The sequence below is a fragment of the Penicillium taxi genome, assembly GCF_028828555.1.
Source record: "Penicillium taxi strain IBT 34144 chromosome Unknown utg000002l_segment0_segment0, whole genome shotgun sequence".
Classification (NCBI taxonomy): domain Eukaryota; kingdom Fungi; phylum Ascomycota; class Eurotiomycetes; order Eurotiales; family Aspergillaceae; genus Penicillium; species Penicillium taxi.
In genome coordinates, this window is record NW_026643204.1 from 3,738,704 (window position 1) to 3,753,495 (window position 14,792).

The 14,792-nt window shown below is 46.0% G+C and overlaps 5 protein-coding genes across 5 annotated transcripts; 1 reads left to right on the forward strand and 4 right to left on the reverse strand.

Annotated features, from left to right (window-relative positions):
- Window positions 1-268: 268 nt before the first annotated feature.
- N7495_003320 (uncharacterized protein) lies at window positions 269-2,055 on the reverse strand (the record flags this gene model as incomplete). Its single annotated transcript, XM_057205989.1, has 3 exons — window positions 269-1,339; window positions 1,401-1,877; window positions 1,936-2,055. The coding sequence occupies 3 exons, from the start codon at window positions 2,053-2,055 to the stop codon at window positions 269-271; spliced, it is 1,668 nt and encodes a 555-aa protein (XP_057066596.1).
- A 964-nt stretch (window positions 2,056-3,019) lies between these two features.
- N7495_003321 (putative neutral amino acid permease) lies at window positions 3,020-4,569 on the reverse strand (the record flags this gene model as incomplete). The annotated part of the gene is made up of 3 exons (XM_057205990.1): window positions 3,020-3,815; window positions 3,890-4,319; window positions 4,389-4,569. 3 exons carry the CDS (start codon window positions 4,567-4,569, stop codon window positions 3,020-3,022), a joined length of 1,407 nt encoding a protein of 468 aa, XP_057066597.1.
- A 1,766-nt stretch (window positions 4,570-6,335) lies between these two features.
- N7495_003322 (asparagine--tRNA ligase SLM5) lies at window positions 6,336-8,084 on the reverse strand (the record flags this gene model as incomplete). The annotated part of the gene is made up of 3 exons (XM_057205991.1): window positions 6,336-7,559; window positions 7,623-7,743; window positions 7,816-8,084. The coding sequence occupies 3 exons, from the start codon at window positions 8,082-8,084 to the stop codon at window positions 6,336-6,338; spliced, it is 1,614 nt and encodes a 537-aa protein (XP_057066598.1).
- A 216-nt stretch (window positions 8,085-8,300) lies between these two features.
- On the forward strand, window positions 8,301-9,109 carry N7495_003323 (ubiquitin carboxyl-terminal hydrolase; the record flags this gene model as incomplete). The annotated part of the gene is made up of 2 exons (XM_057205992.1): window positions 8,301-8,352; window positions 8,403-9,109. 2 exons carry the CDS (start codon window positions 8,301-8,303, stop codon window positions 9,107-9,109), a joined length of 759 nt encoding a protein of 252 aa, XP_057066599.1.
- A 718-nt stretch (window positions 9,110-9,827) lies between these two features.
- Window positions 9,828-13,100, reverse strand: N7495_003324 (putative importin 13; the record flags this gene model as incomplete). The annotated part of the gene is made up of 4 exons (XM_057205993.1): window positions 9,828-12,164; window positions 12,222-12,717; window positions 12,794-12,984; window positions 13,038-13,100. The coding sequence occupies 4 exons, from the start codon at window positions 13,098-13,100 to the stop codon at window positions 9,828-9,830; spliced, it is 3,087 nt and encodes a 1,028-aa protein (XP_057066600.1).
- Window positions 13,101-14,792: the final 1,692 nt, after the last annotated feature.

The window sequence follows — 14,792 nt, forward strand, 5'->3', positions numbered from 1 at the left end:
AATTTTGGAGGTCTAGATTCTTCAGAAACTAATTTTGTAGAGGAAAGTGGGCGTTTCAATAAAATTCATGACCTCGAAGTATAGGAAAGCAGTACGTATGGCCCGCTCGCGAGTGTGTTGAACACCCGTGGACACACCTATGCTGGAAATGAATCGTCAGTGGCTATCCCTGGGTACCATCTAATGTTTCAGATAATCCTGATGAGGTACCTGAGATAGAAGAAGGAACGATAGTGATAGTTCAGAGTAAGGTATGGAGTAGATAGCCCTAAACCTTATACGACAAAGTCGGCCAGAACTGGCACCGAGGATTATCAGTCGGGTCGTGGATAATCTCAAAAGAATCCGAACGAATATCAACGAGGCGTGCATTTGACCCGTGTTGAGGGAAAGCAGGTGCCAGATCCGACTTTGGCGAACCATGCTGTGTGAAACTGGTAAACCAATCTTGCATCGCCAATGCCACAGTGATGTTAGAAACAGGGATATTAAATATTTCACTGTTGATAGGAGATCCTTCGACGAAGAAGGTATATGGAACATCCTGAGCATGATACCCTGGCGGGATGTCCAGCCGATACCCGTAGGTCTGGTTGTTGTATGCCCGGCGTAGGTAGTCGGCATTACAATCCAACGCCCACTCCCCTATGAAAAGCGCAACGCGATGCACTTCATCTGTATATCCATACGAGCCATCATATACTGGAGGATATAGAACAGTCGATAAATGGTTCGCATCTTCAGCGGAGATAGGCACTGCAGCTGACACGAATGCATCGAAATCGATGCTTCGATCCTCTGGTGAGGTAAACAGCATTCCTTCATTTGAGTTGAAGCCAATCAAGATGTCTACATTTTTGTCAAATTTCTTCTCAGCCAGGAGTCTCCACGGGAAATCGGGTATGAAGGTATCATCCACTGCAGGCCCATAGGTGAAAGTTGTATATGGGGAGTAGTAGACCTGGTATGCGTTAGCCGCGATCAATTTTTCTGTTGATAATTTTCGGGCATCTTGAATTGTGTCAACGGCTAGAAGGTCCAAGAATTGATGATATGTGTCATTTTGTTGCGCGTTGGTAATAACAGGAACCCAGCCGGCACTTTGGAGAATTGCACGCTGGAAAGGAGCAGGGCCTTTGGTTCCTCCATATGCCGTAATCTGGTGTACAATCGAACTTCCTCCAGCAGATTGTCCCATCACTGTAATCTGCTTCCCATCACCGCCAAATAGGTGGATGTTTTGAGCGATCCATTCTAAAGCAAATCGCTGATCGTACAGCCCGGCATTAGCGATGCCGTCGGATTTGATAGCGCCAGCCAGCCAGCCAAATACGCCTAGCTTTGGGGAGGTTAGATCTTTGCTTCCCAAGTAAAGATTTAGTCACTATTTCATCACATACCCGATAGTTTATCTCAACAAAAATAATGCCATCACCGTTGTTCATGCTGCGTTGGACCAACCCTGTGGCGTCATATGCAGCTTTTTCCCCCGATATTTGGCCTCCGCCGTGAATCCATACCAGAACAGGTGCCAACTTTGCTTTCTTTTTGTCTTTGTCATCAAATATTTTCTTGGGAACAAGAACATCGAGGAAGAGGCAATCCTCGGTTGTGCGTCCATCCTGTGGAGGAGGTTTATACGGATAAGAAGAGACGTTTGAAGTCACCGTGACGGTCTTGTTATGGGTATAACTATCTAGCCACGATACTGCAATCCCTGCCCATAATGGCAGACCGCCGGGGCAGACACGACCAATGGTACCGTTTTGAACGTGCTCTCGGTTTTTTGGAGGAGCTACAGGCTTTCTCCATCTTAGGTCACCGACTGGAGGTGCTGCGTATCGGATGTTACTAAAGTTGTAAATACCAATGGTACTCTAGAAATCGAGGTTAGAAAGAACAAAGGAGTCAAGGCAAGTTGTAAAGAATGGATACATTGAAAGAGATTGCTTGATGGAGTTCATAGCCTAAATCAACCACTGGAAGCCTAAATTCAGGTGAGCCATAGGCGCAGGTCGAGAAAATTGCTAAGATGAATAAGGTCAAGATCATCATTTTTCTTTTTGCAGGTGGGGAAATAGATGAAATGAATTGTCGGTAGCTTGACTCGCAGGATTCTATGGATGTAGGTAGAATCGGGTCTTTATATGTCTGATTTCAAGCCACGTCTCGGCCTTCCAGCCTTAGAAAGTTCTTTGAAAGCAGGAACCTCTCATGTGGCAAATGATATGACATACAAGTAGTAACTAACATATGTGTCCTGTCTTTGAACACGTCCAGCGTTACTGAATATGATCACCTGAAGAAGCCTACGCAATTGCCGAGATTGTCATTAATACCTGGCCAGTGAATTATATCCCTGGTCACGGACCACCTACAATGTATGTGATTCATGCATGAAAGGAAGATAGTGGGGATAAATATGATTTAGATTCCTTGATTTTAACATGAACCAGCGATGGAGACCTCAGTCAGATCTGGACACTTTCACTATCCATGGATACATGCAGACGCAAAGCCAAATTGAGATCAAAGACATGATTACTATCAAATAATATAGATTCAGGAGATCAGGAAGTAAATTTGTCAGCATCAAATACCACACTGAATCAGTAGACAATGCTTGCTTTTCCAGCTCGCTCCTTCCAAGGTATCTCCCAGTCCTAAAGAGCAAAAATAAACGACGGATTTCAATATCAACTAGAGCTCCTACCCATATGAGGAGTTGTGTATGAGGAGTTGTACAATCATGTATATGGACTGAATTTGATTTCCCTTCCTCCTTGGTTACATTAGTAATTGCTTCTGCCTCCTGGGGTCCCATTTATTGTATGTTACTTTATATTGTTCATGGGCTCTTGTACAAAATAGCGTCGGAAATTGGCCAGTAACGATGAAATATCCGCCAAGTGATTCACAGCGGGCTGTATGTGACCCTCAGGTTTTTAAAGTGGAGAAATTTCTGTAAATGCCGTGGCTATAATCACTATTTACAACACTATACTATCAAATACCAATATCATGACGACCCGCTGTTATCTGCACATGAGAAGGCTGACGCAATGAGGCCATTTTCGTAGGCCTCATTGATCTCTACAATCACTCCATACGTGCCACCAACTGTCAAGAAAATGCCCAGCAGAACCAGGAAAACATGAAATCCATAGAAAGTCTGGCGGAGTAAATTTCCTCTCCAGTAATCTGCATGACTGTACAGCCAAAGCCAAGCAGGAAGGATGATGGCCAGGGGCCCGAAGCAAAGACTGCCTAACAGAGCGATGATGTAGTTGAAAATGGGAATTGCGCTTGCCAGAACAAACGCAATAGCAGCCGATCCGATAGTGCAGCTGAGCCAAGTACCCCAATGAACTAACGTATTTGCCTGGAAATGGGGCGAGTTTCTTAGTATCCGCACGAATATATACTTGGCTGCGACATGCACATAAAGACATCCGCTAACGATAAGGCCTGGTAATCCAATTCCATAGCCAATGCGCTTTATCATTGTACCTGCACTGCCGAGTGACGGCGATGCAATCCATTTGCCGCACCAGGCGTAGATGACTAGACTGAATGTCAAGTATGATGCTGTCACCAATGTCATGCAGAGATAAACTGCTTTCGGATAGTCTTTAGGTCTTCGCATCTCTGAAATGACAGGCAAAAATGCCGATGTTCCGGCACTGGATACAAAGATTGTAGCAGCAGCCGTGATACCGACTGTAAAATTTGGGTTTCCGATTACTACGTATCCAAGGTCGAAATCTCCTGTCTGAGGTGCAGCAGCAGGACGGTCCCTTGTTGTTACACCGATTCTAATATTTTTATTAGCAAATTATCCAGGAAAGAGAGTTTTTGTCCACAGGGCAAGGACTTCAGGACATCTTACACGACGATAAACACGGCGATATATACGCTGGCGAATCCGACCCACGTAAGCCAGCCGATATGAGAGAATTTCCGTATACTAGCAGCAACAGTAATGATGACAGTAGCAATGAATGAAAACCAAACAGTACAAATTGAATGCAGCGATAGTGCATTGAAAGCTGTAGAGACAGTGATAATGCCAGAAGCAGCACACATCACATAGCTGACTATGAATAGCACGCCAACAACCTCCTTTAAGATCGGACCACCAACAATCTGTGCCATATCGGCAATTGAGTGACATTCTGGGTAAGCATTACGGAAATTACCTTGTACAATGGCCAGGTACGTATTAAGAAGGGTCCAGCCAATAACGTTTATGGCACCGGGGAAGGCACCCAGTTCATACATCAAAGATGGTATGGATAAAACACCAGTTGCGAAGATGACTATTGGGATTTCAGTAGTCAGCCGAAGAAGACTTAACTCCTTTGAGAAACAGAACTAAAAAGCCTTACATTTCAGAAAAATCATACTTGCCCGGATCCAGCTCACGGTGCGAAAGTTGACTTGACTCTCCCCTCTTTTGAAAACCTCATGTTGGTCTTCGTCACTGAACTCAGCCTTTTGGATATCGGGACTGTCTAAGTCGACCGTATAGCCAGGGGCCTCTTTGATATTGTCTGGTATGCTCGACATGGTGAAAGTCGAATCAAACGTCTGCGGTGAAACGCTGAAGATAATATTTACCCTTCCGAGGTTGAAGCCAAGGGCAGCTGAGACTCTTTAAGTCTAACATATTGAAAACAACTGGTCAAAAACCCGCACCTTATCGCACACTCTGAGATTACTCCAAGCATGGGATGGTCAAAGCCCCTCTTGCGCTTGGAAGAGTGGAGATCCTGAAATCATCGATCTCTAACATTGATAAAGGGCACCAGAGAGTGGGGTCCACCCACTATATTCACTCACAAACTCATAGTTTCTGATAACAGAACTGACGTATAGAATTGGAGTCTGAGTTGAAGCTGTCAGGCGGAGTAGGGGCCAAATTGGGAATGGCGTCGGGGGAATGGTTAAGGCCCACAGGCCACACAGCACGGCAGATAGAGGCAATATAAGGTATGATTGGAGGCAATGCAATTGAAATCATGAAATTTATCATGTTTTATCCATAAAATAAATATTTTCATGTGGAATTTGGAGTGGTAATATGTATGAGTGTCCAGAACTCAGCCACCATGTCTATCACCCTCGAGATAGTCGATCCAGTGATTCATTCAGCATTCAGTTTCTATCTAGGTACGAGATAAAGCTGACTATTGATCATACAGCTTCCAAAGGATACTTCCAAGGCTAGATCCTAGTGGTTCTATTATCATATACGGAAGGCTCCTCCCGACGATCCGACGGATCTGGATACTTCCAAGGTTCCGAAAACTTTGAATCAAGCTTAATAGCTAGGCACAAAAGTACCTGGCTAGTTTCCGGGAAATCGATATCTCAAGGGAGCATATGCGTTCAATTTTATCATAACTAGGTAGCCATCAGCTTCGGAACAGCTATCATCTATCACAATACAGTCGTAGGCTGTATGCGGGTGACAACAATTTTTTTTGGTTTCCAAGGTTATTTACCTAGGTATTCAAGTAGAGGTACCCATGGGTTTGTGTTCGATGAAAAGATATCCATGCTAATCGTTCTCTTCCATTTTTTCCACCTACCTATTCCAACTGGAAAGAGAATTGTAACTTACCTAAAACTCTTTAAAAGCCATGTCTTTTTCCAAAGAAAAGATCTCTATGAACTCAGGTGAGATTTGACTGGAGCTCGATAGAGAACATACTACTATCAAACCATACCTAGGTACACCATGCAACCAACGAGGCGAAAGATAACGATGAGGCCAGTGCTACCAGAGCAGGTACTCGTCATGTAACTAGTATTTTGTAGCAACTTTTAGATACTTTCAAATGTTCCAGGTTAGCACCTCATCGGAGGACTCTGTATATTTTGGGTTGTCGGACGTCCGAAAAGTATTCAGATACCCAGAATTTCTATTGAAGAAGGATAGAAAAACATTCTTCCGAGGCTCATTAAGGGAATAAATTTCTGCCCTGATGTCGAGAGCAGCGCTTCTTTGGTCGACATAGCTTCTGCCGGCATACTGATAGATAGAGCGACTCAGAGAATGAGACTCCCTGAAGAGCAATGTGCGTTAATTTGAATACTTTGCTCGGTGCTAGTACTAATGCCATTGCCAGCAGTAGAGTCGTTACGGCTGCGGAAAATAAGAGTCAGCGAGCTTGTTCAATACCATTTGGGTACGAATACATCTTGTTTTGAGTCTGAGGTAGCCTGTGAGAAGAGACATCCAATAAATAAATAAAAAATACACATTTCTCCTATGTAGCGTAAGAAATTGTCTTCAACCTTTCTAAATATCGTACAGTTCGGACTCCATCTTAACAGTCAGCCCGGCCGAAATATCGCGGGAACGGCACTGTATCCCGGACACTAGACGTGCCAGACAAGTAACTCAGCAACCGATCAAACCCAAGACCGAAGCCGCCATGAGGAGCAGAGCCCCAGCGCCGTAGATCTACATACCACTGCAGATGACTAAGATCTTCAGTCGGGGAAAGGTGGGGGTATAATGGCTCCGACAGAGTTGGAGCATCATCTCCAAGAACACGGGGTTTGATGAGCCCGTAATCACGCATGTTTTGAATGATTTGCGGGAGGCGATGTTCACGTAGAGATCCACCAGCAACTTCACTAACCTCTGGGAGAAGCAGATCAAAGCATGCGACCGTCTCACCGGGCACGTTAGTCTTCTCATCGCTGACCTGCGATGGTAGCATGTAGAATGGCTTGATGGCCTTTGGATAGTCTGTAACGAATACCGGAGTACCCTTGAACAGTACCTCGACGATGTACTTCTCGTGTTCTAGTTGCAGACCTCCGTCCCACGTGGGTGCAGCTTCAAACGAGGCACAGTCTTCAGCAACCGCCTTTTGCAGCATATCAATGGCTTTGGTATATGAGACCCGGTGCCATCTTGGGCCATCCATCAGGGCAGTCCATCTTTGGCGCAAACTCGATTGCGACTCGTCAGGGTTGATTACCTGTTCGGACTCGGCAGTCTGCTTCACAGACAAGATTTCCTGACCAACAGTGGTATTATACAAACGATTTGTGAGATCCCGAAGGAGGTATTCCACTTGGTCTGTAAGTGAGTCTAGGTCATGCATGAAGTTGGCTTCAGCCTCGAGCATATAGAACTCGCTCAAATGGCGCGGCGTATCACTCTTCTCCGCCCGAAAAGCAGGCGTCAAAGTCCAAACATTTCCTAGCTCTGCAGCGTAAGCCTCCAGATGCAATTGAGATGACACTGTAAGGTATTTAGGTGCGCGGAAGAAATGATCCGTTTCAGTCGAAGCCGTAGTGGCACCACGTGGAGCCAATGTGAATGTTTCACCCGCTCCCTCACAATCAGAAGATGTGATTATCGGGGGCTGCACCTGCGTGAAGCCTCCGTGGGGATATGAATGGAAGACGTTGCCGAGCTGAAATAAACACTCGGACCGAAACCTCGAAAGAAGCGAGTTCAAGGGTGTTCGGATACGAAGATGCGGGATTTGGCGCAAGAATTCTGTACTGTGGTATTTCTTTTGAATTGGAAACGTCTGCGATCGAAATTGTTCTGTCAGATTGCTGCCTGGGTTGTTTTTTTCGAGTTGCGAACGTACCTCCGGGTCTGCTGTACCGACTACGGTCACGTCAGTTGTTTGGAGCTCGTGCGTCTGCTCTTTGCCAGGTGGGCAGGCTTTCCATATTCCCGATATCTCAACAGCGGCTCCAGTAGTCAGACTGAAGTAAAAGTGAACTGGTTAGGACGGGAGGACGAGAGGAATGTAGTTGTAGATCCTGCGCGTGACGTACTCAGCTGCTTGCGCAGGCTTTAATATCGCCTGCAATGGCTCAATTGTTGAGCCATCTGAGATCTCTGCAAATACAAACCGCTTCTGCTTTCGGACAGATCTAATAAACCCATTGATCTTGATCTCCTTGTCTTCTAGGTCGCAAGGTGCATCTTTTTTGCTAGATTGGAGGATCTGCGCACATCGCAAGGTAGCAGCTCGGGAATTGACGGTCGCGCTAGAATGAAATCTGGCGACAGACGTAGAGAGGGTCCGCCGCCATGTCTGCATGGCTGGGTCAAGGCGGGTTGGGCTGGTTTGTGGTCGGATGTCGAGGTTGAACGGGTAAGGAAAATCAGCACCACCGATCCCCCCGTGATCGAGCTACTAATAACTAGTGAGGACGTCACAGCCCTTATCAATCAGCTCCATCTTAATTCCAACAACCCTTCATTTTCATCTCTCTATCTACCCTCACTGCTAGTTAAAAACAACATATCACCAACCATGAGCGATAATCCCGATGTTCCTGACAACGTCAAGGCTTTCGTGCCACTGGGTAGATTCCCCACCCCGCACGAATGCTCTGAAAGCTAACGCAACGCGAAGAAAACAACCCAGAAGTGATGTCCCATCTAGTCCATCAACTAGGCCTTCCTCAAACATTCGGCTTCACAGACGTTTTCTCAATCGATGAGCCTGACCTCCTAGCCTTTGTCCCACGCCCTTCACATGCTCTCCTTCTCGTTTTTCCCGTCTCAGAAACCTATGAAAAATCCCGCATAGCAGAAGATACTGCTTTACCTGAATATAGTGGCTTTGGCCCTGCAGAACCAGTCACTTGGTTTAAGCAAACTATTCGGAACGCCTGCGGTCTCATCGGACTGCTTCACGCTGTCGCAAATGGCAAGTCTCGAAAGCATGTCATTGTAGGCTCTGATCTAGATCAGTTGCTTCGTGAAGCGGAGAACCTAGAGCCTGCTAAACGGGCAGATCTGTTGTACGAGAGTAAGGCGTTGGAGAGTGCGCACGCTGATGCTGCCAAGTTGGGCGATACAGCCGCACCATCGGCTGAGGATCGTGTTGATCTCCATTTCGTGGCTTTCGTTAAAGGAGATGATGGTACATTGTGGGAATTAGATGGCCGGCGCAAGGGACCTTTGGCTAGGGGTGTGTTGGCTGATGATCAGGATGCGCTAAGTGAGGCTGCGTTGGACTTGGGTATTCGGCGTTTCTTGAAGACTGAAGCCGGCTCTGAGAGTCAGAGCTCGGATTTACGTTTTAGCCTTGTTAGCCTGGGGCCTCTCTTTGATTAAATCTCTATGGTTTTTCTAATGATTGAAATCACGGGGTTGGACATCAATTGTAATCGGAATATCCTGAACAATTGAGAGCTAGGCGATTGGAAGGTGAAATAGATGAATTAATATGAATCATGATATCGATAAATCGTGACGATAGTATCTAGGTAGAATACAGATTAACAATATTACTGAAATAGTTTTATTTGATATGTGAAGACAACATATATAAACACAGAAAGAAGTGCATAGATATTAAAAATTTCAGGAAATGTAAATTTAGGACGAACTGGGCAGGCAAAAGTCATCTTCGCGAAGACCTCGGGAATGTCAACAGTACAACCGTTGACCTAGGCATCCAATATGGTTTCCAAAGTTGCATTACAAAATACAAAGAGCTAGAGTTGATACCGAAACTCTATATAGCTTGCAAAGCACAATCATCAATAGTTATCCGTTGCCCTGACGCTATCAGAGCCAGGGCTAGCTAATTTCTGGGCACTTTGATGGTGCCTGCGCAAGTGATATGATACGTAGATATCGGATGACTTTTCGAGGGAGAAGATTTGTACAATTTTGGTAAAAACTACGGGAGCTATCCATGCAACAACAGAACTTCGGCTACAGCTTGTCCAGGGCCTTGTTAAAATATATCTTAATTTGTGATCATAACCAACCTGGGTTAGCCGGTTCTAAACTATACTAACAAAAATTATGCCATTTGAATCAGCGCCTACTGAGCATAATCAAAGTTCATGCCCCGACATTTCAACCAGAAGGACCGCACAATCTCCATAGATTGCGACCTTGCACCTCTGGCAATGATGAGCGATTCCAGGAACCGAGACTTCTCCTGTGGAGAGAGAAGGGGAACTTGGTTCCCATTTGCATCCGTGACCTGAGCGTTCATTGCATTGAGAGCAGCTGTCAGATTTGGACGAGCCAGCGCCATCTTTTTGAAGATTGTGCGTCGGAGAACGTCATTCAGAGATCCTAGATCCGATCTGGCGCAGCGGCCTGAGATCTGAAGGATCAGTGTTTCACACAGCGTGGGCATGAACTGTTGTAGAACGAGATCAAGCGCGGCGGTTTCTTGAGGAGAATTACTGCGGAGGTCCATCATAGCTACCCAGAATGTAGAACCAGAGCGGATGGTCAGTGGTTCGGGGCGGGTTAGTGCGTGGAGAGTAAAGTTCAAGAGGGTCACGAAGATCGGGGTGCCCTGTTGTGAGTCGGGGAGGGGTTGAGTGAGGGAGAAGAGGATCGGGTAATATTTTGGCAAGAGACGGGCTAGGAAGTCGATGCCGGCATTGGCAGTTTCTGGGTCGTAGCTATCTGCGTTCTCGAGCATTAGGCAGAACAATCGAGACACGTGAACGATTAATTCTGTAGCCTGTTCTTGAATCTGCAGTGGATGAGAAGCGTGTGATGCGAGGAATGAGGATGCAGTTGCCATGATGACATTTGTGCCCGATATCCCAAGAGGGAATCGTTTAATGAAGTCTACCGTTAATGAAGGGGAGAAGACGAAGAGGCCCGAAGACTCAGTATAGCCAGCTTTCAGAATGTCACATGCCGAATCGATAATGCCGCTATCAATCGGGAAATCCACGATGAGGAGCTGCATTGCCTCCATTATAAGTTGTTGTGCCCTAGATCCTGGTCCAACGTTCCAAAAGGACAGGGTGTATGGGGTTTGCCCCTCTGTGTCATCAACATTGATAGGTTCATCGGCATCGACACGGAGGCCTTTGCCGATACTGGCAATGCAGCTCAGAATAAGATGAGCTTGGGCTTGAGCGATCTCAAAGGCAGAATTAGCAGCTTGTCCACGGGCCCTGTTGGCTTCTTGGACAAAGAATCTAAGGATCCGCTCTAGAGTCTGCACTTTCTCCTGGTCAGAAGGCAACTTTTGGATAATTGTGGCAATTGCTTCAAGAACCTTGGGCATTATTGATGCCGTTGCAGTTGGTTTGGCGCGGAACTGGTCAAGCCAGTCGAGGAACACCGGAAGCTCAGGTACCAATACACGTGCGCATGACTTTGACAGAGTCAAAATGGACCGTGCGGCCGCCTGGGCACACGATTCAAAATTTAGAGACTCGAATAGGATATTAAGAACACCCGGCAGCAGGAAGCTATGGCGTTCAAAATACGATTCATATTTTCCAAATGTATCCACCAAAGTTTGGCGTGCCTTGAGCGGGATTCCTGTTTCTCCACCGCGGCAAAGTTGCGAGAAAGCCTCACTGCCAAAGATGGAGTTTAGGCACTGATCTGCATGTCCATTCTCATCAACTGCTTCGGAAAGCTGGGCGATGCAGAACATGGCAGCTTCAAAATTGCGCCAGTCCAGGTTTGTCAAGTTGCTGCTTGCACTCTCTTGAAAGACATTTATCATTTCGATACCCAGGATCGGATAGGCTGCTAATAAGTAGTCGCAGGCATCGTAGCGAAACGAGTTAAACTCGCTTCTTTCGTCGTCGCCAAATTCTACCAAATCTTTAGGAGTAGGATAGAGCAGCTTACTGAATAATCCCATCACCACATCTGCCAGTTGTCCTTTCACAATTTGGAATCTGGGGTCATCAGCTTCCAAGTTATCGATGAGGGACTCAGCAATTCCACTCCAATACTCCAAGACTCGGGGTGTTGCTGTATCCTCAATTGCCGCATAGCCTGGTGTCTTGAGAAGGTTCTGTAGTATTAAGAGGATTTGAGCATTCTGGGGCATCATTGGGCTGGTGAATATCCGGAAGTCGACGAACGAGACGTATGCCACCAGAAGGTCGATGAATGCCATGCTCTCACCACCTTCATCTCCCTTGATTATTGCCATAATATGTATTGTGACAATTGAGTCTGAGATGAAATTGGACAGAGCGCTAATTGAGCTGTCATCAAAGACCCATGAGCGAGTTTCAATGGCCGAACTTAAAATTGACGCTGTACTTTCACTGAAGTCGGGAATTTTCAGCATCTCTATGATACCGCGTCCACAAGACTTTGCCAGATCACGAGCTTCTTTTTCGATTGAATTACGGTGGTTACCATAGACTCCAAGCCAAGTCTTTTAGTAAACAAGAGTCAGCATGCAAGGTCAGATGAATGTCAGATTAGCTCATACCTTCCAGGAACCTATAGCCTCAATTCCTAGACTTAACTGAGCGTTCTCATTTTCGGGCACAGGAACAGTATATGAAATCTGCGGTAGAATGTATTGCACAAGCAAGAAGGAGTCTTTGATGTTTGCCACCACTCGCTCAATAATCGGCCCCACTGAACCCTGGGGTTCTGCTTCCAGACGAATGGCTTCTTCCGCGAGAGCGACCGAGAAGAAAACCAAGGCTGTGGCTTTTGAAGAAGTTAAAGCAGGCAGCAAAGTGTTTAAAAGGTCCACAGTTAGTGCCTCCTGTTCCCCGACGTAGCTTCCGTTGGCAAGACTAGCGGCCAATTGCCAGATAGCGCGTGTCCAAGTACTTGCAGAATGGCGGAAAATGGTGACTAGGCTGGAAGCGAGCTTCCTGATCACCATGGTCTGCTCACCCTCATTCACAATGGCAATGAAATGATTCGTGAGACGCTCGAGGATTTGCCAGGTGGCGGCTTCTTCAATTTCGGCACTATTTATTTTGTTAGAAATAATTTCTTCGCCAATCAGTAAGCTGAAGTACTGTGGGATGGAATAGTCCGGCTTACCCTGATACGTTCACCTTCACTGTAAACGTGAGAGCTCCCATGAACCGATGATGTGCGGAACGCTGTTGAAGGAGAGAGTCTGCGATTTCCCACGCATGATCGCATTTCTGCAAGTTTTGTAACCGCGCTTGAATGTTTTTTACTTTGGTGGGGTTTCGCTGGTTGACGGGATCATAGAGTTGGGTCACAAGCTGGTGGGGGCAAGTTTAGCAGGCTGTAGAACGAATTGGAGAAGGTGCCATACCGTATTAGCTTCAGAAGTGAGCTCTTGCGCCCCGGGACCCAAGTTGGGAGCACAATTCGCCATGCTTAGTGTTGGGCTTTCTCATGGACCAGGTGAGATGAAAGTGAGGTTGGAATTGGAAATGGAAAATAGTATACAAGACATCACGTGGTGATAGCGCATGTTCTGCCGACAGAAATTCATTTGCGCTAAGAGCCAATGATAGGCTATCAATATTGGGCGGTAATTTTGGGCGGTGAATGACTGATGACTAATCCAATAATTACAGAAAGTTACCATCGTAACCAACTTCAAGTGTAAGCTGATGCGGAACTAAGAGAGTCTTAGAGAGGCCAAAAAATTGTCACAACCTGACCGAGTCCGGTACTAAGCTGTCATATCTATATTTGTTCTCGTCCTGATGCCCTCGTGACGATGTGGAGCTGCGGAGTTGCGGAGTTCCAATATGGGCGGACTCGGGGGTCACGAATATCAGTTTCATTTACACCGGCTTTGCCCGCATTTTTCAGTATAAATGGCCTTCGAATAACCACGGAACTTATTGGTTTAATTTGATCATCCTGAAGCCCGCTTAACATCACTAATCCTGCTGTTTATTTCAAACTTATTCTCGACTCACTTTGTCATTTCATATGCTACGAAGAAGTATCTCTACAGTACCAACACTGGTAGCTGTAGCTACCACTGGAATCTACGCCTATTTGGTCCATAGACGCATAAAATCAGTAGAACCAGGACGCATGACTACTGTGACCTATCCTGCGGACTCACTTCAAAAAACCAAATATCTCAACAACATCGTGAATCCCTCGCGAAATCCATCTTTATATGATTCGCGATCCATCACCATCAATATCCCTTCTCATCAACGGACTATCACGGACGAGGAGCTACTCAGCACATTCATCAGGGGCTTTTTCGATGGCGTGGTTATTGGCCCAGAACGTATAATTCTTCAGACTTTGCAGCCTGACTTTGTTCATTTTTCTGGTCAGTATATCACCTTCTACACCAATTTATCAGGATTAACACCCGATGATAGGGGTTGATGCGTCAATGCCAGTGGTACATGTATGGTCCCCCAAGGACCTTCCAGTGTCCCTTCCAGCTTTATACACGAAAATTCTCGGCACATTTCAAGTTCTTGACTTCAAGATCTCTCAGAGGGTGAATGCACTAAAAGAGAATGAGAGCTACATTGATATTGGCTTTGGAAATGATCAATCAGTTTTCTTTGGGAGTCACAGGTTTTCCATCCTAAGGCCGGGACAAGACGACAAGTCGAAGAATCAAGTAATTCTCAGATTCTCTTGTCAGGCAACCGCCGGTACTACGAGATCTACCATTCTTTCACCTGCCTGGCGGACTCTAGGATTATTTCACAGGATTTACTCGGACCTGCTCTTCCGAGAAAGTATTGGTGAAGTTGAGGCATGGCTGAACCAAAGTCCCAAGGTTGTTAGATGATCAGGCGCGTACCTCTTAAATTTAGCTGCTTGGTATTCACCTGGACAAGATCCTTCACCCTTGGATGTTAGACCAGACTTACGGAGTAGCTTACATATGAAACTTGTGTCCGTCTCGAATGGAATCTGTATAGCCCCTACCTGTGGACCAACACACGTTCTGGTTTTCTGAATATTCTAAAAGAAACGAAGGGATCCTCACAAGATGAAATAGCATTGTGGGGTCAAATGTTCCTTAGGTATTGACATCGACTGAACATCGACTGAAAGTAGACTAGTGGACTAGTTG